At 35.0% G+C, this 25,321-nt stretch overlaps 1 protein-coding gene across 1 annotated transcript in view; it reads right to left on the minus strand.

Annotated features, from left to right (window-relative positions):
• Window positions 1-25,321, minus strand: part of Fife (regulating synaptic membrane exocytosis protein fife) — a 214,837-nt gene that overhangs the window by 90,342 nt on the left and 99,174 nt on the right. Inside the window, exon 3 of the mRNA XM_069051971.1 lies at window positions 18,873-18,990. Within this exon, the coding sequence (XP_068908072.1) occupies window positions 18,873-18,990 (118 nt within the window). The remainder of the gene's footprint in view (window positions 1-18,872; window positions 18,991-25,321) is intronic.

Raw genomic sequence — 25,321 nt, forward strand, 5'->3', positions numbered from 1 at the left:
CAGACTGCAATGTTAATATTTGAATATGTATGTATTGCATTTAGCAAGGATTTCATAGACTTTGCACAAAGTTATTTTCAACGATAAGACACGTTTTGGAAGCTGCAGTCGATGGCTAAATTAAAAATACTAACAAGACAAGGTACTATTATAGTTATTATAAAAAATTGCAATATTTATCATAACTCCCTATTGTGAATTACGTTACGTCAGGTTGTACATGGCAATTATTATAAATTTGAATGTTGAATTTTTACCGAGAATTATGGCTCCAAAAATTATACTAAAAAGTCTTCTAAAATAAAATTACAGCTGCATGTTAAAGAAGCCATAGAAACATGAAACAGTTTACGACAAACGTTTATACCTGGTGTCTTAAAATTATCGTATTCCGAGTTCGGGGCTTAGTAGGGGAAATCCTGTTGACCAAGTAAAAATGTTTAAAAAAATTGCTGTCACTTTGAAAAAAATATCAAAGTTGCCAATATTTGTTCAAAAGTACCTGATTAATATTCTAGCTATGTTGTACTTCCCTTTTGAATAAAAATTGGAAAAATAAAACTTTTATTTTTTCGAGATAAAGCTGCTTTTTCAATAAATGTCTTTTCATTTATATTTTAATATTTTACATAATCATCCTCACCATATTTCAAAATGAATGTCAACCATTTATATTTTTTATTTGAAGAAAACTTGATGAAAAGTTTGAACCTTCCGACCCATATATATCTTTGTAAAGACCCCCCATATATTTTTTATTTTATTTTTTCGAGATTCCTGAGATATTTTCCTACAAGACCCCCGACTTGGAATACGTTAATTTTGCGACATCCTGTATGTTGTTCAAATTTTTGTAATAGCTTAATTTTTGACGCATTTGTAGCTAATAATTTTTGATATAGAAGTGTCAACTGAGAGTTTAAAAATACCCAGCTCCGTTTGACTACTGACGCTCTTACATATTTACCAAATGTTCAATCAGCACCGGGGTTGCCTAATAACTTTTTAATTTTTTTCTTTACTTTTTAACACTCGCTCCACCCCCATTCGTTCCAATAGCAATTGAAATTGTAGAGTTTCACAACGGGGGCGAAAATACCCGCCTACATCCCGTCAATAATCAAAATCATTAAAGGTGAACATTTCAAATAGTGGAATTACTTTAAATCCAGATGTCTGCAATAACTTGAAACAAAAATAAGGGTAGTTAACGTAAAATCTCGGTTTTTGCTTAATAAGTGATTACTTAATCAATACTAGCATGATAAATAATAATTACGTAACACAGAAGTGTAGGATGTACTTAGATACTTAAATGAATAAAAGCGTAGGAGTACATTTATGGTGTACTCGTACTTCCTATTTTTCCTACTCCTAAATCCTAATATAGGCTGCCCTGGTAGCCTACGAGTATATTAGGAAATATTGTTTTTTGCAAAAAATATACAGGGTGATTTACGAGGAATAATGAGCCCGACGGAATAGAAAATGCAACCCACAATACATTGCAACAAAAAGCCGGACATCGAAGCGGTAAATGTCCGGGTTTTTCTCCTGATGAATTGCGGGTTGCATTTTCTATTCCGTCGGGCTCATTATTCCTCGTAAATCACCCTGTATGTGTAATAAATAAATAAATTAATATTAACTATTAAATAAATAAGCTAGTGATGAATAGTTATTTATTATAACGGGTGACTATTAAACTTTTCACTTGGAGTTGGCTTTGAACGAGACACGCAAGAACGAACGACAAATGTCAGTCAGTACAATTGAAATATAACCTATAATGTTAATTATAATGTCAAACTTGTCAGTGTCTAAGGTGCAACGGAAAACAAAGAATGATCCATAGCCAACTCTAAGTGAAAATTTTAATAGTCACCCGTTACAAGACAATAAAATTTTGTAGATTTTATTTACAACAATATTTGAAAATTTTACAAATTACAAGACTAAACTAAATTTCAAACAAATAAAAAAAAAATTCTTCAGCTACGAGTACTCTGTAAATGTGTTGCAGCCAAGGTATCAACACATGTTATATCCCAAACAAGTGTGCTACCAGGTTTCCAAGGGATTAAATTAACCCTATCTGGTCTTTTACCATCTTCACGAAGCAATCCGCGAGGTTCAATAATACAAGGAATGTTAACTGAAGAAAAAGTACGCTTTAAAATATGGTTTAAAGCACTGTGGCGCGGAATTCTACCAGCACTTGTTAAACAGAAAGACCATGATGACCCCATTTATCCATCTGAGAGCCACAAATGCAAATGTGAGGATGACAGATTTTAGATCCAATTCTAAGAGCAACAGCTATTTGAAGTGTTCAATAAAGTACCAAGGTTAGAAGAGGGTAGAGCTTTTAACCAAGCTCCAGATTCCAATTCGGAAACGGCTTTGCTTTATTGAGATGATCAGAAAAATCAAAAATTTCATGAAACTTTTTGTTGATAATTGAAGCATCCCAAAGTAACAGAGTAACTTCCAACAATCCAAAGCTTCTGACAAAGTGACAAATATTTGATCTCAAAGGTATTGTCTAAAAGAAGAAACAGAAGTGATGCTTGATTCCAGGAGTTTGAATTTTTTCCAAGGTTGATTGAATTTTTTCATCAAAAGTTTTACAATAATTTTTAAATTTCCAAAAAGGACAGCAACGAAGAAAATAGTTAAGTTTCGGAATCCAAAAGCAATGACGTAGCAGAAATAAAGCCATATGAGATTTTATGTTTTCGATATTTTTCACTAACAAGTCGAATTTCCCCAAAATTGTTGAGAAAAAATCAGGCATTGCATCTTCAGATAACGGCGAACTAAGTAAAGATATAGTAGTTATTTGTATTACAAGGCTAGAAAATGCCATTTGAACGATTAATCACTGTTGGGTGGTGATATTAGCCGTTCAAATGATATAGTCGTCTTTGTATAACTACTTAAAAACTTTATTGTATGACAAAATGTTGATGTACAAGTGTTAAGTACCAAGGATAGTGGTAGACTCTTGTTTTTACCGCTATATCTCGACTTAAATAAGGGTGGGTGATTTCACCCCTCTCACAAAGAAAGTAGGCAGGACTACCTGCTACAGTACCTGTTTCTAACAATAACGTTCAAAATTACATTATTTTGTACATATACCGCCCCCCTTGAAGGCACGGACTTCAAAATATTGGAATTAGCAAAGATCGAACATGGTTATTAGAAAAAGGATTGTTACATAATAAACATGACAAAAAACATTAAAAAATACAAACATTGAAGTCAATTGTAAAAAAAGGGTTAATGCATAATTATAACAAATATTTACACGATACAAACATAGTCTATTCATTCGCTGGCAGAACGCACACCTTTCGCGTGGCTCTTTTGAAGATGCCATTGACAGTCTTTACGGACACTACGCGCACAACACCGTCACTTCCGGGATGAAGTTCTACGATGCGTCCCAATTTCCATTGTAGTGGCGGCGTGTTGTCCTCAACTAGAATCACCATGGAACCAACTTCCAAGGCGGGGGTAGACGGTCTGGAACCGGAACCACGGAGCTGCTTGGAACGATTGATGTTTTGAACAAGGTACTCCCTTTGCCAGCGGTGCCAAAAGTGCTGCCTCATCTGTTCCACTCTTTGCCATTGCGTCAATCGGTTGATCCTCGTCGTCGTAAGATCTCTTTCGCTTATAGAAGTTAATGGCTCTCCGATGAGGAAGTGACCAGGGGTTATGGGATTAAGGTCATTAGGATCGTTACTCAAGGGACACAAAGGTCTGGAGTTTAGGACTGCTTCAATTCTTGTTAACAGGGTATACAATTCTTCGTAGGAAAGCACGACTTCTCCAATTGTTCTCTTTAAATGACCTTTAATGGATTTTACGTTTATTTCCCAAATACCGCCCATGTGCGGGGATCTGGGGGGAATGAAATGCCACGAGATACCCTTATTAGCCAGATTTTCTGTAATTTGACTAAATGAAGCTGACTTTAGAAATGTTCTTAGTTCCAGTAATTCTCTATTGGCGCCAACGAAATTTGTAGCATTGTCCGAATAAAGATGGTACACATGACCACGTCTTGATATGAAGCGTTTTAGCGCATTCCAAAAGGTTTGAGTCGTTAAGTCACCAACTAGTTCTAAATGAACGGCTTTAGTTGAAAAACAGACAAAGACGCAAATATATGCCTTCACAGTACGCTTACTGCGACCACGACATTCCTTGATGTAAATAGGCCCGGCATAATCTACGCCACTGATTGAAAATGGTCTGGTTGGTTCGACACGGGATTTGGGCAAATTACCCATAATAGGATACATAACGCTTGGTTTGACTTTAAAACATTGCAAACACTGGTGCAAAATCTTGCGTACCACACTGCGTGGAGAAATTATCCAAAAATTTTGACGTAACGCGGCTAAAGTTCCCTGAACACCAGCGTGCAGTTGCTCAATATGCACGTGTTTGACTAATGCCTTAATCAAATGGTGATCGTTTGGTAGCACGATGGGATGTTTGACATCGTAAGTTAAGGATGAGTTTTGCAACCTACCTCCCGCGCGAATTAAATTATCATTCTTGTCGAGAAAAATATTTAAGCACAGTAAACGTGATTTCTTGTTAATCGGTTTGTTTTGTTTAAGGCAAGCTAATTCATCGTTGAATGCAACTTCTTGAATTAAACGCATGATGGCCTTCATGGAATCTTTTAATTCTTCACATGTTAAAGAACTAGAGATTTGCCTTTGGTTTGGCTTCCTACAATTGTTGATGAACCGTAATACCCATGACATTACGCGTTCAGTTTTTTTGTAATTTGAAAATTTTGTAAGAAGCGGTAGTTGTCTTTCGCGAGAATGAATATTGGTCAGAGTGACAGTTCGCCGTTCTGGAATTTCAATATCCGAAAGATTTACGTTAGATACGGGCCAAGTGTCGTTGTTTTCTGACAGCCAATCAGGACCGTTCCACCACAGTTTATTAGTTTTGAGTTGACCAGGTAAAGCACCTCGGCTTAGTACATCCGCAGGGTTACTTTCGCTTTTGACATGATACCAATCTTTCGCATCCGTTAGCGTTTGAATTTCGGAAACTCGATTTCCTACAAATGTTTGTAAGTTTGAAGATGTAGCGTTTATCCATGCCAGAACGACTGTGGAGTCTGTCCAGAGAAATTGCTGATCAATTTTGACATTTATCGTTCGTAAAACTGTATTAAATAATCGCGACAACGTTAAGGCGGCACACAGCTCCAAGCGTGGTAACGTGACAGCGCGAAGAGGAGCCACACGAGATTTAGCGCAAATTAAGTGAACTTGATGATTGCCACTATGATCAGTTGTTCTTAGATAGACAGCAGCGCCATATGCGATTTGTGATGCGTCACCAAAACCATGTAGTTGCACCTGTACGGGGCTTGATTTTATTATGTTTCTGGGAATTTCGATTTCGTTTAAGTGAGCGAGTTCTTGCAAGATCTTAACCCATGCACAATAAATAGTTTCAGGTAATAGATCGTCCCATCCAATTTTCAAACTCCAGCACTGTTGAAGGATTATTTTTGCTTTTACTACTACTGGCGCCACAAGACCCAATGGATCGAATACCTGGGCAGTTTTAGACAGGATTTCGCGTTTTGTTAGTCTTTTCGGAATGTCGCACTGTTTTACCTGATAGCGTAACGAATCGTGATTAGGATTCCAAAAAAGCCCTAACGTTTTAGTGTAAGCATCCTTATCGAAACTGACGTTGAGGTTAGGCTCGTGACTATCTGGAATTAATGCAGGATGATTGGCGGCCCATTTACGTAATAAGAAACCACCATGAGCTAAAATTTGAATTATTTGATCTCGTAAAGTGATTAGGTTTTCAAGTGAGTCTCCTCCCGTCAGAAGATCGTCTACGTAAAAATCCTGTTGAATTGCTTTAGCGGCTTCCGGGTACTGATTTACGTTTTGAAGAGCTAGTTCTTTAAGACATCTTGTTGCTAGAAAACTGGCCGGTTTTGTACCGTAGGTTAGAGTGGTTAATCTATACGTTTTTAGCGGATCTTCGGTGTTCTCGCGCCAAACAATTCGTTGATAGTCACTGTGATCGGGATGTATTTCTATCATACGGTACATTTTAGCTATGTCCCCGTTTACGACGTATTTAAAAGTTCTGAATCTCAACAAAATTGCAAAAAGCTCTGGCTGGATTGTAGGTCCTGCCATAAGATTGTCATTTAGACTTAATGCATCAGCTGAGCGAAATGACGCGTTAAAAACAACTCTTAACTTGGTCGATGTAGAATCCTTGAGTACCGCGTGATGGGGCAAATATGTACAGTTCGGTTTATTTAATTCGCAACCCGGAACTTCCTCCATGTGACCCAAAGAGATGTAATCCCGCATGAATTGCACATAATCTGATTTTAGTGTAGGCCTTTTGTTTAGGTTTCGTTCCAGATTGTTAAAAAACTTTACAGCACTATCGCGGTTTGACTTGAGAATTGGAGGATCATTTTTTAATGGCAGTTTAACAAGAAACTTTCCGTTTGTTTGTCTGCACGTATTTTGAATAAAATGTTGCTCGCACATAATCTCTTCATTTGAAAAGCATTTTTGTTCGGAAGGGTTGCTGCATTGTTCTAGTTCGAAGAATGTCTGCACCTGGTTCTCTAAAATGTCGGTTACCGACGTTAGAGAAAGCGAGCAGGTGCTTGAGCTATTGTTATTGTTCATATTTAGTGACCCACCCGCAATGAAACCTAAATGGGTATTTTGCAGCATTAGTTTGTTATGGTTCTTCAGTGTTATTTCCTTGCGGTCTTGACATAAAAGGTTCCAAAACAAATCAGCCCCGATAAGTAAGTCTACTGGTGCAGTTTCTAAGAATTTCGGATCGGCTAGCTGTAATTCCTTTGGAATATTTATTGCAGACATGTTTATGGTCACCAGGGGAAGATTTTCGGTTATTTTTTCCAGAACAAAACAACTTAAGTTCGCCGAAAACTTATTGTACTGAGACTTGATGTTTACCTGGACGGCCTGTTTGATGTTCGTCGAAATTTGACCAATTCCGCCAACGGTTATATTTACGGCTTTCTGCTGTAGACGTAATTTTTTGGAAAATGATGACGTAATATAACTGTTCATGGACCCTGCATCCAGGAGAGCTCTACATTTATGTGACTTATTATTACGATCTTCTATGAGAACGATCGCGGTTGATAACAAAATAATTGATGATTGGGACCTCATAGAATGAGCGTTTAAACTTTCTACCTGTGCTGGTGTTTCATTGGTTTGCGTGATTTGTCTTTCTTTGTGAAGCAGCGTATTGTGGCTTTGATTGCATTTACGGCATTTGAATTTGGACTGACAGTTGTTAACAAAATGATTGGTTCTTAGACAATTAAGACATAACTTCAGGTTTCGAGCTTGAGCGTTTCTTTCCTCTACATTTAATTTTGTAAATTCATTGCACTGAAAGATTGTATGATCGTCATTTTTACAAAATGTACAATGTAGTTTGTTTGTGGCAACATAAGATGTAGTGCTTCGTTTTTGTGACATATTGTTTTTTGCATTATTGTGATTCGGATTGACGTTCGATTTGGGGTGCAATAGATTTAAGGATTCCAACAACTGACATTTCTTTTCTAAAAATTCGATCGTTTGACCGTAAGTTGGAACCTCGTCGGTTAATGTAGCCTGCCATTCTCTTGCAAGATTGCCGTCTAATTTGTCCACAATTATTACGACTAGAAGAGCGTGCCAAGTATCAATCGGTACTTCTAGCTGTCTTAACGCGGCAACATTTGAATTCAACGTATCTAAAAAACACCTAAGTGACGAATGCGAGGCTTTAATTACTTGGGGTGCCTTTGTGATGGCTATTATGTGATCGTGGACGATCAGCCGTTTGTTGCAGAACCGTTTCTTTAAGATATCCCACGCTACATTATAATTTTCTGATGACACCGTTAATGACTCGACTGCTCGCAAAGCTTCACCAGATAAACATGATCGCAAATATTGGAAACGTTGACAGTTGTTTAGCATGTTGTTTTCGTCTTCAATAATGGATTTAAATGAATTTTGAAATGACAACCATTCCTTATAGCAACCAGTGAAAGATTTTAAATTTAAAGTTGGCAGATTCAATTTGATTGATTGATCACGATTAGAGCAATGTGAATTAGCGCTGGAACAACTACCGTTAGGATTCGCTGTGGCCGCAGTGTGCGGTGGAGGCGTCGTTTGTCTAATTTTTGTTTGAATTGATGATAATACATCGAGATACTTTAAATCAATTTCGTCGCGGTCCTGAGTCTGTGTCTCAATCGCCTCTGATGAAAGATCGAGTGATTCAATTTCAGTCTGTACCTCGTCATATTCTTTGAATATTTGTTCGATGAATGTTTTTCTAGTTTCTAGTGGAGACACATCATTATCATTTGATTGAAAATTAGACACAAAGTTCTGAATACGCGTAATTCTAGCTTTTAATGAGGTTCTTTTCCTTTTTAGAGCCTCTAATTTGGCAATTGATTCATCTAATAAGGATGTCTCGGGCATAATGATTGATTTGATTTACGTGGTCGAGATGAAAATTTGCGAAATTAGGAACAATAGAAAAAGTCGTACGTAGTAATGCAGTTTGGAAGGGAAATTGAAAGGATTGAGAGCCACTAACCTTTGTTGATGTCTTGAGTGATGATCGCTTCGCTGCTACCCAATTCGGTGACTATTCGTGCTGCCCTTTTGCCCTTGCTGAAGGTGACGAAATCGTTGCTGCCCTCTGGGTGTCGAAACTGTTTCTTGAATTGTTGTTGTATTACACTTGTTATTACACTAGACGACCGTCGTGTGATATGGATTTAATCATCCGGCTCGAAGGACCAAAATTATGAACGATTAATCACTGTTGGGTGGTGATATTAGCCGTTCAAATGATATAGTCGTCTTTGTATAACTACTTAAAAACTTTATTGTATGACAAAATGTTGATGTACAAGTGTTAAGTACCAAGGATAGTGGTAGACTCTTGTTTTTACCGCTATATCTCGACTTAAATAAGGGTGGGTGATTTCACCCCTCTCACAAAGAAAGTAGGCAGGACTACCTGCTACAGTACCTGTTTCTAACAATAACGTTCAAAATTACATTATTTTGTACACCATTTGTAAGTGCAAGCACATTTTTTTGGCCAACAATTTATTTAAAACAAAATATAATAATTTTTGTTAAAAAATTACCGGATAGGGAATTATTTTTCTTCCATTGGCAACATAAAGGATCCAAGAATCGACTGTCACGACAAAAGTCAACCAATTTCTCAAAAATTCAAAATCGTCGTCGTCCTCTCAGTTATTCCTAAGGCGTCGGCGTCGCTTGATAACCCCCCCTGAGCCTCTACTGCTATACGCAATGTACAGCTTGCGATAAAGGATGCAAATTTGCCCGACATCAATATTTCACACTTAAAAAATTGTACGAAAATTCTGATGACATTGACATTTTGTGCTGCCAACATAAAATCTTTCATTAAAAATTCCTGTTTCGATTTTCTTGCCTAGGCAGGGAAATGCTTTGTTCCAGACGATTTAGACGAATGGAAAATCAGTTTTTCTAGACGGAGGCCGAAAAAATCTTTTTCGTGTCGCCGGCCGGAATTTGGTAAATTACAGATCTCGAAATCGTCCAGAAACACATGCATTGCCGGCCTAGTCCGGCTAAAAGTAGGGATTTTGAGTTGTCATCGGTTTCGGTTGGCATTTGTTATCAGAATTCTATCAAACGTCAATGTTTGTTTTGTGGATGGCTCGTTAAAAATGTTTTTCTATTTATAACAACGTACAAACAAGTAAGAAGCAATATTTAACTAAAATTAATTAATTAAAATTACGTTTCGAGCCACTTCTTGAATATGGGCTGGTGTATTTATTACAACAAATGTTTCAGGAAAATGTCAAAAACAAAACAAATTAATTAAATTTAATAAATGTCAGGAAACAAGAGCGATGTTGATTTTAAAATTTAAATGTTTAAATGTGAGTGTTGCCAACACAAAAAAAGTCCCTAATACCAATTATTAAAACAAGTGCTTTAACTTCCATTTAACAAAAATCCGCAGAAGTCGGCACGAAAAATTTTGTGTATCACACGTCCAGAAACTGTTTTGCGAGCATTCGTACTTACAATACTCGTCTATCGACTCGTATTGTAAACCGAACTCATGCTCGCAAACGTGCAGTTTCTGGCCTTGTGATACAAATAACTATTGCAGAGTTCTGGAGAAAGAGATTCAAATTTCTTCAAAATGTCGATTTAGCGTTCTTCAGAAACATGAGAAGAGAGGAATAATTCAATGACAATCCAAGTTTTTCAAATTCAACTATAATGGTTTCCATATCTTTTAAAACACTTTCAGCTGAGCCTCCTAAAGTACCAATGTTTTAGGTTCGTTTTGCGTACGTTTGCACAAAAAATATTTTGGATTGCGGCCAAAATTCCTTTTACTGTATTGTGTGAAAATAGAGTTTCTTGAGATTCTTTCATACTAACCAAAATATAAAAGAAAAAGATACATTTTGTCTCCACAATAAATGCAATGGCAATAATGCTCTTTCATTAGTAAAAATTTTACTTATCTTTCCAATCAATAGTGCCAAAAGATATTTATGAGGAGATAAAACACATCTATATTGACTAATTATACCCAGCAAAAGTCTACAATAACAAGAGGGGGTTGAGATATCGACTCCCAAACATTTGTTCGATAAACCTTTCATTTGAGGAAACATTTTTTCCACTTTTCTCTTGCTGCTCGGAATGGGTGGAAAATTGGACCATTTTTTGTGTGGAAGAAACGTCGCGTCACGACTGCTTGAAAATTTGGCTAAAGATGAACCATTCAAATTACCTAAATATTAAAAGGTAGAAACAGAATTGGATTAGGACCTGGTTGTCTGTCAACACAAGCACACATATCCACCAAAACCCGTTTTCCAAGTACTTTAAATGCATGAAAATAATTATTCTTTCTACTCCTATTGGGTAATACTGTAAAGTGTTTTTCATTAGATAACAGGATTTATTACCCACGGCCAGCTGAATAATAATTTCAAAACTGCAAATTTTTTTTTTTTAATGCCATTCCCGTTTTTTGCCATACGGCTTTTACGGTACCTTTTCGGTCGGCCGTTTTTCACTTCCAATTCCTTTTGCCTATCCTATCCTTCCTTCAGGTGGTGCGACGGGGCTCCGGGGCACTTTCCCCGGCCACCCACGCCCATTCCACCTCACATTCACTTATACACCTCACAACACTTATACACCCAAGGGCGCCTTTTCCCGACGGGACTCGAACCGTGCTGACCTCGCGGTGGTGGTCGGAAGAGTGTTGATTCTTCCTTCCACCACCCTACCGTCAGCCTCGAGGAGACATACACACACATCCATGGCCCGGCGGAGGTTTCTCCCTTGGAAAAAATCCTCCCCCTTCGGTGAGATTCGAACTCACTAGCATCGGGACCGCGACCTCGGAGTACTTTCTCCGACAGCCATGCGGCCACCGAGCCACCTCACTGCAAATATCACAGCAATTAGTTTATGAAGCCCAATCGCAAATGTTAATGCAATGGTATCAACTATACAAAGTAATAATAATAATAATCGTAGAAAAAGTATAGGTAGTATGTATTCTACTGGTAGATGGTTATTATTACTCGCTCGGATGAATTACGCCACAAAATCATCCTCACGAGTAATAGTCATCATTATCTGTTCATTGAATAATATACTAATTTATTATTAATTGTCAGATTGAATAAATAGTATATTAATTAAATGTCGGTCGGTGTATTTAGTGAAAAAAAAATATCTGGTGATCCAGAAGCCTGCTGTCCCACCGATCCTTTAAAGAAACTTGAAATCTGACATTTTAATAATACTAAGGTCCAGTTTATAGAAAAGTGAATTAAATATTTAATTCGAATTAAATTTTAATGCGCGATTAACCCATGAATCCGAAACTTCGATTGGTTCAATGTGATCACGTGTTCAGTTAATCTCGCATTTAATTACGATTAACTTAATTTCGCTTCTGTAAACTGACCCTAAGTCTTGTAATAGTTATTTACGATATAAGTATCGTAACATGTCATTTTAGGATATGACATGGAAAAATTAGGCCGAATTGGATAATCTCATCGACACGAGTATCCTAATATGAAGTTTGGATACCAATAGCGTGCAATGTTATATCCACTATTAATTATTATCATTATAATTATCATCATCAAGAATAATAGAGATAAGCGGTGGGTATGGAAAACAAAATTTCCAAAAATGTGCGGTGCAACTTAAAAAACTGTCACTTGTCAATTTAGATATTTACGTGAATTTTTTTCCTTAAAGAATACAAAACATTCGTGACAAAATCATATTTTCGAAGTGAGAATGAAGAAAACGATAATTGGGTTTACCATTCACAACCTTTTTTGTTGGTTGGAGTTAGTATGATTGAAATTGCGCCACAAGTTTTCAGAAGTTTTCTTTTCCCCTTATCTTTTTTTTTTCTTGATCATATTGTAGTAGGCTGTAGATATTTTTTATTTCTCTCGAGCTTTTGTCACCACTGCTAAATTGGAGACGATATACACGATACAGACCAAGAAAGTGCTTTCTCGGACATCGAGATTCTAGCAAATGTGGCAATTGCAACTTATCAGCAACGATGTCAACGAGATAACGACAAAAGTACTAAATTTTCATCTTATATGACACTTTATCGCGGTAGTGCCGTAAAGTATGTCATTACGACATTCATTTGAATGTCATCATAAAGATGTATTGATATTAGAGTTTGATTTTTTAAAGTTTCTCAGTTAATAAAATTATTAAAAAATCTACTTTAAAACATTTACAATAAAAAAGTATTTTAATATTTATATAGGACATGCAACATGCAGGATACCGTATCTTTAAGAAATTGGACCACTGTTAAAGACATTTACTTTCCATTAAGTAAGTAAAATTCAGTTTATTTTAGGAATTTTAAAAAATCGGTTTGTGACCAAGAACAAATTAATTTGCTGCCATTTATGGAATAATGAACACGTAATAATATCTGACACGAAATAGTTATTTGTGTATCAAGGCCAAAAAGTGCATCATTATCGTCTGGGAGCCGAGACTTGAAAACAGGCGAGGACAAAAGACACTTTTTGGCCGAGGTGCATTACATTTTTTAGGCAACCGTACGAACTACAAAGCAAAAGACATCATTGGAAAAATTACAAAACGAGAAATTTACTATTTGCAATACAATTACTTATTTACATAATTTATGGTGACAGGACAATTAGGTATTGCGTTTATTATCTGCGATGTCCGGCGGCGTATGAGACATTTATTCATCACTTCCGCTGTTGTATTATACATTTCTTCATCACGCTGTTGCTATCGATTATATGAATTTTCTTATTATGCACCAAATAAGCACTAGAAATAAACGATACAACACTTTGTCGGGCAAATAAAATACTTTGGTTAAATTTAATTGTCAAATTTTCATTTGTTTTCAGTCGGTTTACTCGATTTTGTCGGTTTCGTTATTAACTTACTAAACAGACCAACAGATGACGCCACGGTCAGCGTCCGAAAAAGAGTTACTTATTATACAGCCTGAGTCAGCTAAAACAGGTCAGTCGCATAAAACAGAAATTAAAGAATAATTTGAAATTTTTTTGTGGTAAATTTAATGTGGGATTGTTTTGAGCCAATCTGTTTAATTTTCACCAAAACAAATGCACTAACATTATTTTTAAAAAATCCTTCTTCAACTGAATATAAAAATGTAAAAATTTGTACAATTTTTTTTTTGACGTCTTGTTTTAATTAATACCTCCTAACAGGGTTATCACAGAATCCTGAAAAAACGTGTATACAATGAGAGAGCACCACATATTAAATTTACCGCAAAAATTTTTTAGTTTCTGTTTTATACGACTGACCTGTTTTAGCTGACTCATGCTGTATTCAATTTTATCTACGGAGTGATCAAGAATGACTGAGTCTGTTGGTAACAATGAAATTTGGCAAATTTAAAATTTACCAACGAAGGTTCATTTTTGTAATAGTATAAACATAACCTGCATAACCAAGAATGTTTTTAATGTCATCTCAAGTTAAAAAATTCGATCAGTGCGTGGTCAGTGCCAATTACTAGACAAAAATCACCAGTATTTTCAATTGTTTCATTGCCAACAGACTCAGTCATTGTTGATCACGCTGTAGTAAATACAAACTTCATTTTAATTGTATCTGAAATAAATGCAAAAGGATGCGATTTGGTAGATCTTATGACATATGAGTTGACGTAAGGCAACAGGTGTGTGTGTCTGTGTCTGTGTGTATTTTCCAATGTAGATTTCAATAATTCTAATGTCTCCGGTATAATCACTTGTTCCATATTATAACAGTTGCGGTGACAACACGCTCCTACCGTCTAAATTATAGTTATTCTCAGCAATACGAAAGAGACTACCGTTTCTTGCCGAATAATAAAGTCAGATATCCAGGCATGATTTATGTATGTTCCTGATTAATGTTTGAGTAGGCTTCAAGGCTCAATTATTAACAGAACGTAGAGTAGAGGAAGTTTTGTTTTTATTTACATTTGAAAAGGGATTGTTAAGGGTTGACTTTTTATTAATCAACGATAGTAGGATCCTTGCAAATTTAATATTTCGTTATTCGTTGAATAAAACCCCCGGGTTGTATATTTTCCAAAGAAAACGAGATATGTTTAACTTTAGACACGTTTCGTAAGAGAATTTCTTTCTAGGTAATAAAACGAAATCTAAATCTCTCATCTACGGTTTAGCGGAGGAGAGATGCGAGTGACTGTTTCCTCGGAGATCACTTTCTTATTTTCCGGGATAAGCTAGTTCAATGAGTGCCCCCGATTTCCTATTTACACAGGGCGATGGATAATCGATAAACTCTCCACCGACTGCCTCGTAAAATTATAACCCATAACATAAGTTAGGCTGATGCTACAGTAACCAATAAATTTCCGCACATTACCAACATAAATACGACTACTTACTAAAAACATACACGGTTGAAAATTTTTGTCAATACTCGTAACTGTAAGACGATTACTGACTCCCAATCACATTAAGTTTTAATATTGTAGTACATTAATTTATTGTGTTTTTTGTGAATGTGTAGTAGCAATTAAAATTAAAGTATTTCGATTTTAGCTAGAAATTGGAGATAAGTTCTGTTACAAAAAAAGTCTGAATGCTTTCCAATAGATTGAAGAGTGAATACATTTTTATGTAAATCTTATAGGTTTAACGGCATCTCAGCAACTAGAAGTTTATGCTTTTAGGAATTGGATTTAAAGTTTACGCGCCTAATAATTTGTGGGATAATGGATAGGTAATGAACTGACTAGTAACAAATTCAGATCTCAGATTCTTACTTGATCTAGTCTAAAGTGAATCTTATAGAACGTTTATTGCAGTGTAATTTTAAAAATTAATCTGTATGTCTTTTTTATTAGTTTTTTTGATGTTTACGAACACAGTAGGAAATTTTCATATTTGTTCTTTCTTTGAATTTGCAAACATATTAATATTATTGTTATTATTATATTAACTTTAAAAGAAATAATTCAGAAATCACAAAATGAAATATAAGCTTATTTATAATTGGCGTAAAAAATCTTGCACAACTTTTTCGGTAGAAGTCCACTTCCACTTCCAGCTTTTTTTTACCTACTTGTCCTCTTTCATTTGAAAGGCGGAATACATAATATAACATAATATAACATAATAATATTTATTTCCTCCTCAACATTACGTAAGCGTTTATGAAAGTATTCTCCTGTTTATTTCTTCTACGATTGTACATTTCTCATTGAATGCAATCTCTAAACAGTTATATGTATTTTTCTATCTCATTCGGCGTTTACGTATCCTGAAGTCTTCTACGAAGCCAATTCCAACGACTCCGATTTTCCTATTTATTGTCAGAGCAACTTATGTTTAGTATTGGTTAAATTTTCAAATTATAAAGCTCAAGTTGGCTGCGTCTAGGCCTAACGAAAATTTGTTGGCAAAATAAAGAGTGTGTATTTCTTTGAAGGAAGGGGGTGGTTTGAGAATGCTGTCATTCAATACAGTCACCGCTATGTAAGAAGAAGAAATGATCACCCAGAAGACTTGGAAACTTAAAGATAAAAAAGAAACTATGCCGGGCGGATAAGGTCACAAAACGAGCTTGTTGAGGTACAAGAATATCACACGGGTACAGGAAAGACTTCGGTTTCATAATTAAAGAATGTCAGTAACAATTCTAAAGGCGTATTTTTATGCTTGCTGAAAATAAAAATAAGAGTAAGAATAAAAATAAAAACAAGATAATGTTATATGTATTTGGATTTTTATGTGGAAGTGTTCATAGTCAGAAATAAGAAAAAAAAAGACATTTTAACATTCTTATTATTCATGCATATTAACGATGCCCAGAACTTCGCTGTTTGCAAAATGAAATAAAAATAAGAAATTGAAATATTTCAACTTTTTGTGGTATTAGCATTAGAGAAATACATTAGGATGTACAGTCAAAACGTTTTGGATGTGGATTGTCAAACTCAAGGTCGCTTAAAACTTATGATTGAACTGTACGTTAGTGAGATCTGTCATAAATTCCAAATACCTTATTGGGCCGCCTAGTTAGTTATGCTGGTAGTGCCAACTTAACGACGAGTCCCCAATCCACGTCTATAACGTTCCGACTATAGCTGAAGTACGAGTATTATGTGAATCTGTTTCTCCATATCAAGTTATTAAGAACTAATCTGGATATTTAAAATTTTGCAAGAAATCTTGTGAACATTCGTCGCTCTACGACTGCACGACACAGAAAATAGCGATTTGGTCAACGATATGGTTCTCCACTTAAGACGAGCTACAGTGAAATTTATAGCAGAAAGTTGTGACTTTTCTGTCACTATTGTAGAAAGAATATTGTACAATGAAATAAGTTTAGTTACCGAAAAAGTTAACACCCGATCAGGAACAATTTCTGATTTTTTGAAAAAACTTGTTGCAATGGATGAAACTTAGATTCATCACTTTAATATAGACCCAAAAAATCAAATAACGCATGTAACTAAAGTTTAAGAAACATTTTCAAATCAAATACATAATACAAAGGAGAATTGATTCATTAACATTTATACCTAATACACGAAATTTTTTACTTAACATTCACAATTCACAATACAAAGCAGCTAAAGAACCTTAAGGCTCTATGGTTAGCAATTTTTTCCTGGTGCTTTTCGTCGACTTTTGGACGGTAAAAAGTTAAACTCTCAAATTTTCTGATAAATTCTTCATCGCTGTTCTTCATTTTGGGCTTCCCACCCACCATCATATACTTTTCTACCAAGAAGGCCCCAAAATTGTTCTATCGGAGGCTAAAATGATGAAAGCTTAAGGTTTTGGAATATCTAGGAATTTTCTATAAGTAAACAGCTGAGAATTTGGAACATTTTTGCTTTTTTCTTAATTTTAAATTCTCTCGGGCGATCTCCCCTCTTGATAAATGGTATACGTGAAATCTTTGACCTAATTTTCTAGTTTTTCTATTTTTTGCAGAGTCAATCAATTGCTGAAACCTTTGATGGCACAATATGCGAGAGCTGCTCGATTTGCGAAGATTTCTCTATGGCACATTTCTCTTTCGCATTTCCTAATGGCCCGCTAAATTATGGCCGTAGAAATTTTGTGGCTTTTATAAATCACCTTGACCAACCAAGTTATAATTTTTTTTTGCAATTCTAGCTTATGTGACACTTTGACAAACTTTATACAAATTTACTACCAAACTGCAGAGGAAAATTGACAAATGCTCCATATCCAGTGGTCACTTGAGTGTTTTATTTTTAACATGAAAAAATGATACGAAAAATGTTTTCAAAAGTTTTGTTGCATACATTTTTATAAGTTTCCTTATTGTTATTCGAGGCTCAGCTTCCATCATGGTGTTCAAAACCTCATTGTCGAAAAGGTCATTACGAACTCAATCTTGTTGTTCCTCTAAGCTTTCAAACCAGCATCAAATGGTGCATTCTGCAGATAATTTTCAAGTAATGTTTATAGCGTAATTTTTTGTTGTTGTTTCGACAACAACTTGTCTTCGCTTAAATGTTTCGCTATTTAAAAAAAAAAAAAAACAGAAAATAAAAATTATATACAAATCAAAAACTACATATTTATATGCCGCAATAAAATCGGCTAAACACAATTATGTATTCCTTGTATTGATTGTCATCACTTGCTTTCAGAATACAACGGATCGAAAATTCTGATATATCATTTCTGTAAGTTTAAGAGTTTAAATGTAAGTTAATTGTAAAGCAATGATTCCAATCAATAAAATGAAACAAATCATGTTTGCAAATTGTATGCTTAAACATTCCAAGTTAAAATGAGATTTCCAACAAAGTCCCTTATTGAGTTACTCGTGCTTCATCAGTTAAGCTAATTAAAAGTATATCTTCGAATCTTTTTTGTATTTAGAATTAAATTTAACTTGTTATCAAGAGAAAGCTGTTGCAATGGCCGAAGTTGCTATTGCTAAATAAAAAACTTCGAAAAGACTTTTGAACAAACTTTGTTAAATTTTCGAAACATCTGCCAGATATAACGTCGGCCATCAAGTCCCGAGTTTTACTAACCGAGACCTAAACGGAAACGCATTAGATGTGACATTAGAAAATAAATGATTTTCCGTGAGTCTGTCTCCAACTTTGATATTAGAATTTTTCGCTAAAAACAAAACCATCGGCGTAACTTATTAAAATTTTACCTTTATCTTGAGCCGTCAGTAGAGAGGAAGAAAGTGTTTGTCTCAATTTTCCGAATGTTGTTCCCCCGTCGGCTGCTTCGGCGGCGGTATTTCCAGCTCCGGGTTCGGCCGCCACCATCTGTGAACGAACATTAAAGGGGTTAGATTTGCTTTGAATGTTACTTCTACTTCGCTATTCAACTTCAGCGATAACGGCAACATTGTGAATATTAGAAGAAATTGATTTGTAAATCGTTTTTTTATGTCGAGAGTTACACAAAGATTATTCGCTTAAAAGATGTCATTTGTCTAAAACGGAAATAAAGTGAATTTGAAATGCAGAGAGACGATTAATTTTTTCGAGTCGTCATTTCCGCTTTGGAACACGTTTAGAACGTTAGTTCGACGAAATTAAGTCTGTGCAATTTGCACAATGAAGGCGCGTCACAAATGGCATTCTCCCTCAAAAATCAGAATTACGTAGGTATCAAGAAAATCACTAAAACTGTCATTTTCAATTTAGAGCCGGTGGCGTTTTGAAAAATTTATGGGTGCTTGTAATTCGGCGTACCGGATCCGGACAAACCCCTGTGAAATCCGGGAATAGAGCCTAGGCTTCCCTATTACGTATTCCGACGCTGTACCGTGGTCTCATATTTTTACATATTTATGTCAAAAGGTTAAAGAGAGTGTGGAAATCTTCTACGCACCATTTGCACTTTAGTGATTTTAGAATAGCGAACACATTTGTCTTTATAAGCGATTATGTTTTTTGATTCCATCTCTACGACGGGACATCGTTCCCGACCTTTGATTCATCTTCAGGAAGAGGAAGTTGTATTTACTACATCAAAAACTTTCACAGATTCGTTCAGCTCTTCATGCTTCATTTATTTACAGCTTACTGCTACGTATTTCACAGGATTTATATTTCCAATAAAAATGATTTACTCTACGGTCGACTCTATTAATCTCTCCAAATTATCTATAGATTACGTAACGAACGATTACTCCTTTCACCAAATAAACGTATTCAATCGGTTTCGTGGAGCACACGCAACTTTGATTACTGAAGATGTTAAAAGGAAGGTAATTTTCTCGTCGATGTGGTTCTAATTTACTTTTAATGCACTTTTGACATAATTGTCAAAGCAATGATTAACTATCTGAAGGTAATTAATTACAAATTTAATATAATGCTCATCTTATCGTTTCCAAAAGATAAATTGTTTCAACGTTCCCTGCCAAACCGATTTAGCGTCTTCAACAAGATATGAAGGCATAGAAATTATTAGGTTGTTCTTAAACAAATCATAAACAAATTTTTTAGGCATGATAATTTAACGTACTCACAAGAGGACGAAATGTAACTCTTTTTCGGACGCTGACCGTGGCGCCATCTGTTGGCCTGTTTAGTAAGTTAGCAACTTACTAAAGCTGGTGTGATCGTAAAATTTAATCATTTTTAATTTGTAGAATCATTTGCGTCTGAAAAGTAATTTACTATAAAAATGTACTAATCGCCTAATTTGGAAGTATGAAAAATGTAAAAAAAGATATTTATTATTGAATGGTTGTAATAAAAGACAATAATTTTTTGTTTATTTATTGTTAACAATTTGTGTAAACAATTTGTTATAAACAATTTCACAGTAAATCACACAAATTTAAGAACATCATTGTCGCTTAATACAGAGGTTTTCATTTGGAAAACATCATTAATCCCGAACTGATAATCTTAATAAATCAACAGTGATTTTCTAACGTTTCTACAGAGGAACAATTGTTAGTTATGTTCATTTCATGATGTACTATCGAATTCATGAAAAACTAGTACAGCAAAATTTTGTTGGAGTAAATTGGGCTACATGAAATATCAACGTCTGTCATTATGACAGTTCGAATTTAGCAATGCTCAATCCAACGTCAAACGTATTTAGGATATCTACTTGACATGTTGGACATTAGTAATAGTAACATAGTAACCAGTTAAAATAAAGTACGTAGAAAAGTTACACTACAACATTTTTGAAAAGTTGACGTAACTACGACGTTTTGCTGTCCTAGTTTTTTTATGAATTCGATAGTACACTGATTTATACGGGGTGCCCCAAAATTTGCGGAACAGCTTAGCAGTACGTTTTAAGTAGTCATTAAATATCAGGTAGAAATGTTTAAAAAAATCTTTTTTTGTAGAAGATATGGACCTATTCACTAAATGTGGCAACATTTAAAAATATTCAATGTATCCCAATAGTCTGCAAATATTTAATTTTTGTTGTATCCATGGAAATGAGAGAGAAAAATCAATGCCATGTTGCCATACGTTATTTGAGGTAAAACCGACATAAAATCACCTCTTGGAAATCCTGAAAATAATAAAGTAAATAATTACAAATTGCAAATATTTAAAATAAACGAGATCAAAGCCTTTTGAGTCCCCATATCTTCAAATCTAAGAGGTATTAAATTTTTTAATTATTTTTCTCATTATCTCCTAACATGAGTTGACATTGCCCCATTGAGTTGTACCGCGAATTTTGGGGCACCCGGTATATGTTGTTATAACTAAATTGAAAAGATATTCTATTAGGATATTCCACAATGTCAATTTTCCAAAGTTGTCCTCGTATATTTTTATGTTTAATATCATTTGTTGATGTCATACCACTTTATTAAACTGTTAGAACAAACTCATGCCGAAATGACAAAAAATAAAGGCTGTGTTTGGGAAAGGTTCCGTCACAAAACTTGGTAAGAAAATTTTGAAATTGAGGTAAGATTCTGGAGGAGCACGATGAAGGTCAATGCTTGAATAGCAGGAAGAGAGTTTCTAGAAAAATTACATATACGTATTGCAACAATTTTTCGTCACTTAAGAGGGGAAAAGATAGATAAATGGCTCTCGCAAGTACCTACTGTTTCGCAAAAGTAAAATAAGTCCTTTCTAGAAAAAAATATTAGGTGTACATCGATTTTCTATGAGTCTATAACAATAACAAACTGTTGAAGCAATGACTCGACAGAAATGAATTTCCTAGGCACTGCCTAAAACCAAAAATCAGCAGAATAAAATTATGGTGTGGTAGAGGTTAACAGTTGTTCCGCACTATAATTTCCTTAATCTTCACAAAAGTCATAGCCGTCAGTTATCTTCACTTCGTCATTATAAAGAGCAAAATGTATACGAATGAATGGTGACTGGCCCAATTATTACTACGCACATACTAAACAGATTAGTGGGCCCTTCATTAATAATTAGAGTGCTTTTTTAACTTAAGTTCTAATATGCTCGTACAAACTATTCACCACTTTGCGAAGGGCCTCATATCAGCACTAATGAAAAGGCTGAAGATGAAGTCGGGACAATTTTTGTAGTAAACATTCGGATCAGTTACATAGCAACAGAGTGTTTACAAGGCATCTTAGAGTAGAGTTCTTTGATTTTTTGTGACACTGCCAGTGACAAGTATGTGTCAGATTTACTGTTGTAGTTAGTTTTACAATGGTTAATATTCACATAAAATACATACAGACGTACTATTCCGGACACGGAATCTTGGCCATAACTGACATTAGTGATATTTAACTGAAAAATATCTGTGAACTGGCCTTTATTGAATATAACCCAACTTTTGACTCGATAATGCCATTTCCTTGCTTTTTGATGTCAGAATAAAAACTTCAAAGTGATTTTTAATAATTGTCATTTATTAATGACGCTAATGATTGGTTTACATCATTTTTTTTAGAAATGTCAAAAAAATGTTGGCCAAGATTCCGTGTCCGGAATAGTACTTTTGGTACTAAAATGTAGATTATAACAGTTATGTAAATATAAGTACATATGGGAACCTGTCATTTTACGATACGAGATGGGAATAACACATCGAATATCGTATTATAAAGTTTAAATCCAAATATCGTACAGTCGATGGACAAATAAAACTGGGACAAAAATGACAGTCACATAAGTCAAAATTTACAAATTTGCATCGTTTAATTACGGCTTTATCACAAATAGGTTAACTTTGGTATGACATATTATATAGAGACTGACAAATATATTGACAGTTCAATGGTCTGATTTACATAGATTAAATTTTAAGTGTCCCAGTTTTATTTGTCCACCGACCGTACAACATTTTATCTACTATCAGTTATTATCGTAAGAAATAATTATTTAAAAAAAAATTGTATTACACAAACCAAAGTAGTACCCTGCCAAGATGCGCCGTCATAAAATTTTGGGCCAAACAATTTCGATAAGGTATGGAATTTATTCAAAATGACCCAAGATGCGAATGACCTTGTTGCAAGAAACAACGAAAAGACCAAGAGAGTTAAAGTTTTGGTCTTAGCATATCGAAGAATAAGAGTTTCAATGATTGCCGATGAAGTAGCAATATTGGAAGCTACAGTATTAAACATTTTGCATGAAGGTTTAGGAATGAATAAGGTCTCAGTAGGATTCCGAAATTATTTAATCCCGAACAAAAACTACATTTGCGAAGACAACTTAGGGGCTTTGGCTGACGATGAAAATTATAACACGTGGTGAAACGTAGGTGTATCACTGGGATCGACCGACAAAATAAGAATCCATGCAGTGGGTCCACAAGTGATCTTCACTCTCAAAAAAGGCAAGAACGCAGAATTCATCAGGAAAGTTGATGGCGACGGCGTTTTGGGATATGGAAGGGATTTTACTGATTGAATACATGAAAAAAACCTCTACAGGAGAAAACTGCCATGCAGCAAAAAAGGCCCCACAGTTGTGATCAAAAGATTATGCTGCTTTATGACAATTGCACAGTTCACAAAGCTCGCCATATCCGTGAAGTAATCGACGAGTGCGGCTTTGTAGAGATGGAACATCCACCCTACAGCCCAGATTTGGTACCGAGTGACTATTATCTCTTTCCTAAATTAAAAAAGTACTTGAGGGGACGTCGTTTTTCTTCGGATGAATACCTGAAAGAAGCGGTGGAGGAATTTTTTGAGGATTTATCAAAAAAAAATGAAGGCACAGTCTTTTAGAAAAACGTTGGAATAATTGTATACCCGTTAATGGATCATACGAGTGTGTTGAAAAATAAAATATTACATTTCTCCCAACTCTTTTCCTTCATAGCTATAATATAAAAATTTCGCCTCGTACAAACTTAGTATACCTTGTATGATAATTTATTTTTTCTATTATTGATTCAAAAAATTGAAATTCACGCATAGTTATCGGTGCCTGAAGTGGGTCATTTTCTAACGTGTATTTCTTTTTGCATTGTTAGTAAGATCGAAACCATAGAAACCATACAAAACAGTGTGTGAAATGCGATTTCACGCACACGACTATTTCTGTGTTTCACTTCACGCACTGTATTTTATTAGTTACCTAGCAACATGGTCACTGCATTGAAACTTCAGAGTTCCTTCAAAAATTTGAATTTTTAATTTCAATTTTTTGAATCAATTATAGAAAAAATATTGTTTATATTTCGTGCGTGAAGATGTTTTTGTGCATTCAAAGGCTTATACTGCCTCGACCTTCGTCTCGGCGTAAAAGACCTTTTCATGCACAAAAAACACTCTCTTCACGCACAAAAATAACTATTTTCTAACGGGTGACTATTAAAATTTTCACTTGGAGTTGGCTTTGAACAAGTTTTTATTTTTTCTGTTACTTTAGACACACGCAAGAACGAACGGCAAATGTCAGTCAGGTCAATTGAAACATAACCTATAATGTTAGCTATAATGTCAAACTTATCACTCTTATCAGTGTCTAAGGTGCAACGGAAAACAAAGAATGTTCCATAGCCAACCCTAAGTGAAAATTTTAATAGTCACCCGTTATAATTGATTCAAAAAATTGATATTCACGCATAGTTATCCATGCGTGAAGTGAGTCATTTTCTTACGTGTATTTTTTTTACATTGTTAGTACCTACTATAGTAACTATAGAAACAATACAGAACAGTGTGGGAAATGCGATTTCACGCACGTAACTTTTTCTGTTTTTCACTTCACGCACTGTTTTTTATTAGTTACCTAGCAACATGGTCACTGGTTGATATACTTCAGATTTTCTTCAAAAATTTGAATTTTAAAATTTAGTTTTGTAAGCAATTATAGAAAAAATATTGTTTATATTTCGTGCGTGAAGATGTTTTTTGTGCATTCAAAAGCTTTATTGCCTCGACCTGCGTCTCGGCTTAAAAAACCTTTTCATGCACAAAAAGCACTCTCTTCACTAATATAAAAACGACTATTTTAAGTAAGTACATACTTTTAGAATTATGTCAATATGAAATTCAAATACAGGGTGTTAGTAAATGGTAGGGAATACATTTCAGGGTGAACTCCTTACGAAAAATGTGGCTTAAAACCTAAATAAAGTTTTTCGTTAAAATGAGTAGTTTTCTCAAAAAATAAAATGTAGTCCACTGTTGGAGAATTTCTCTGATTAGTT

Source organism: Tenebrio molitor, chromosome 1, assembly GCF_963966145.1.
Source record: "Tenebrio molitor chromosome 1, icTenMoli1.1, whole genome shotgun sequence".
In the NCBI taxonomy this organism is placed as follows: Eukaryota; Metazoa; Arthropoda; class Insecta; order Coleoptera; family Tenebrionidae; genus Tenebrio; species Tenebrio molitor.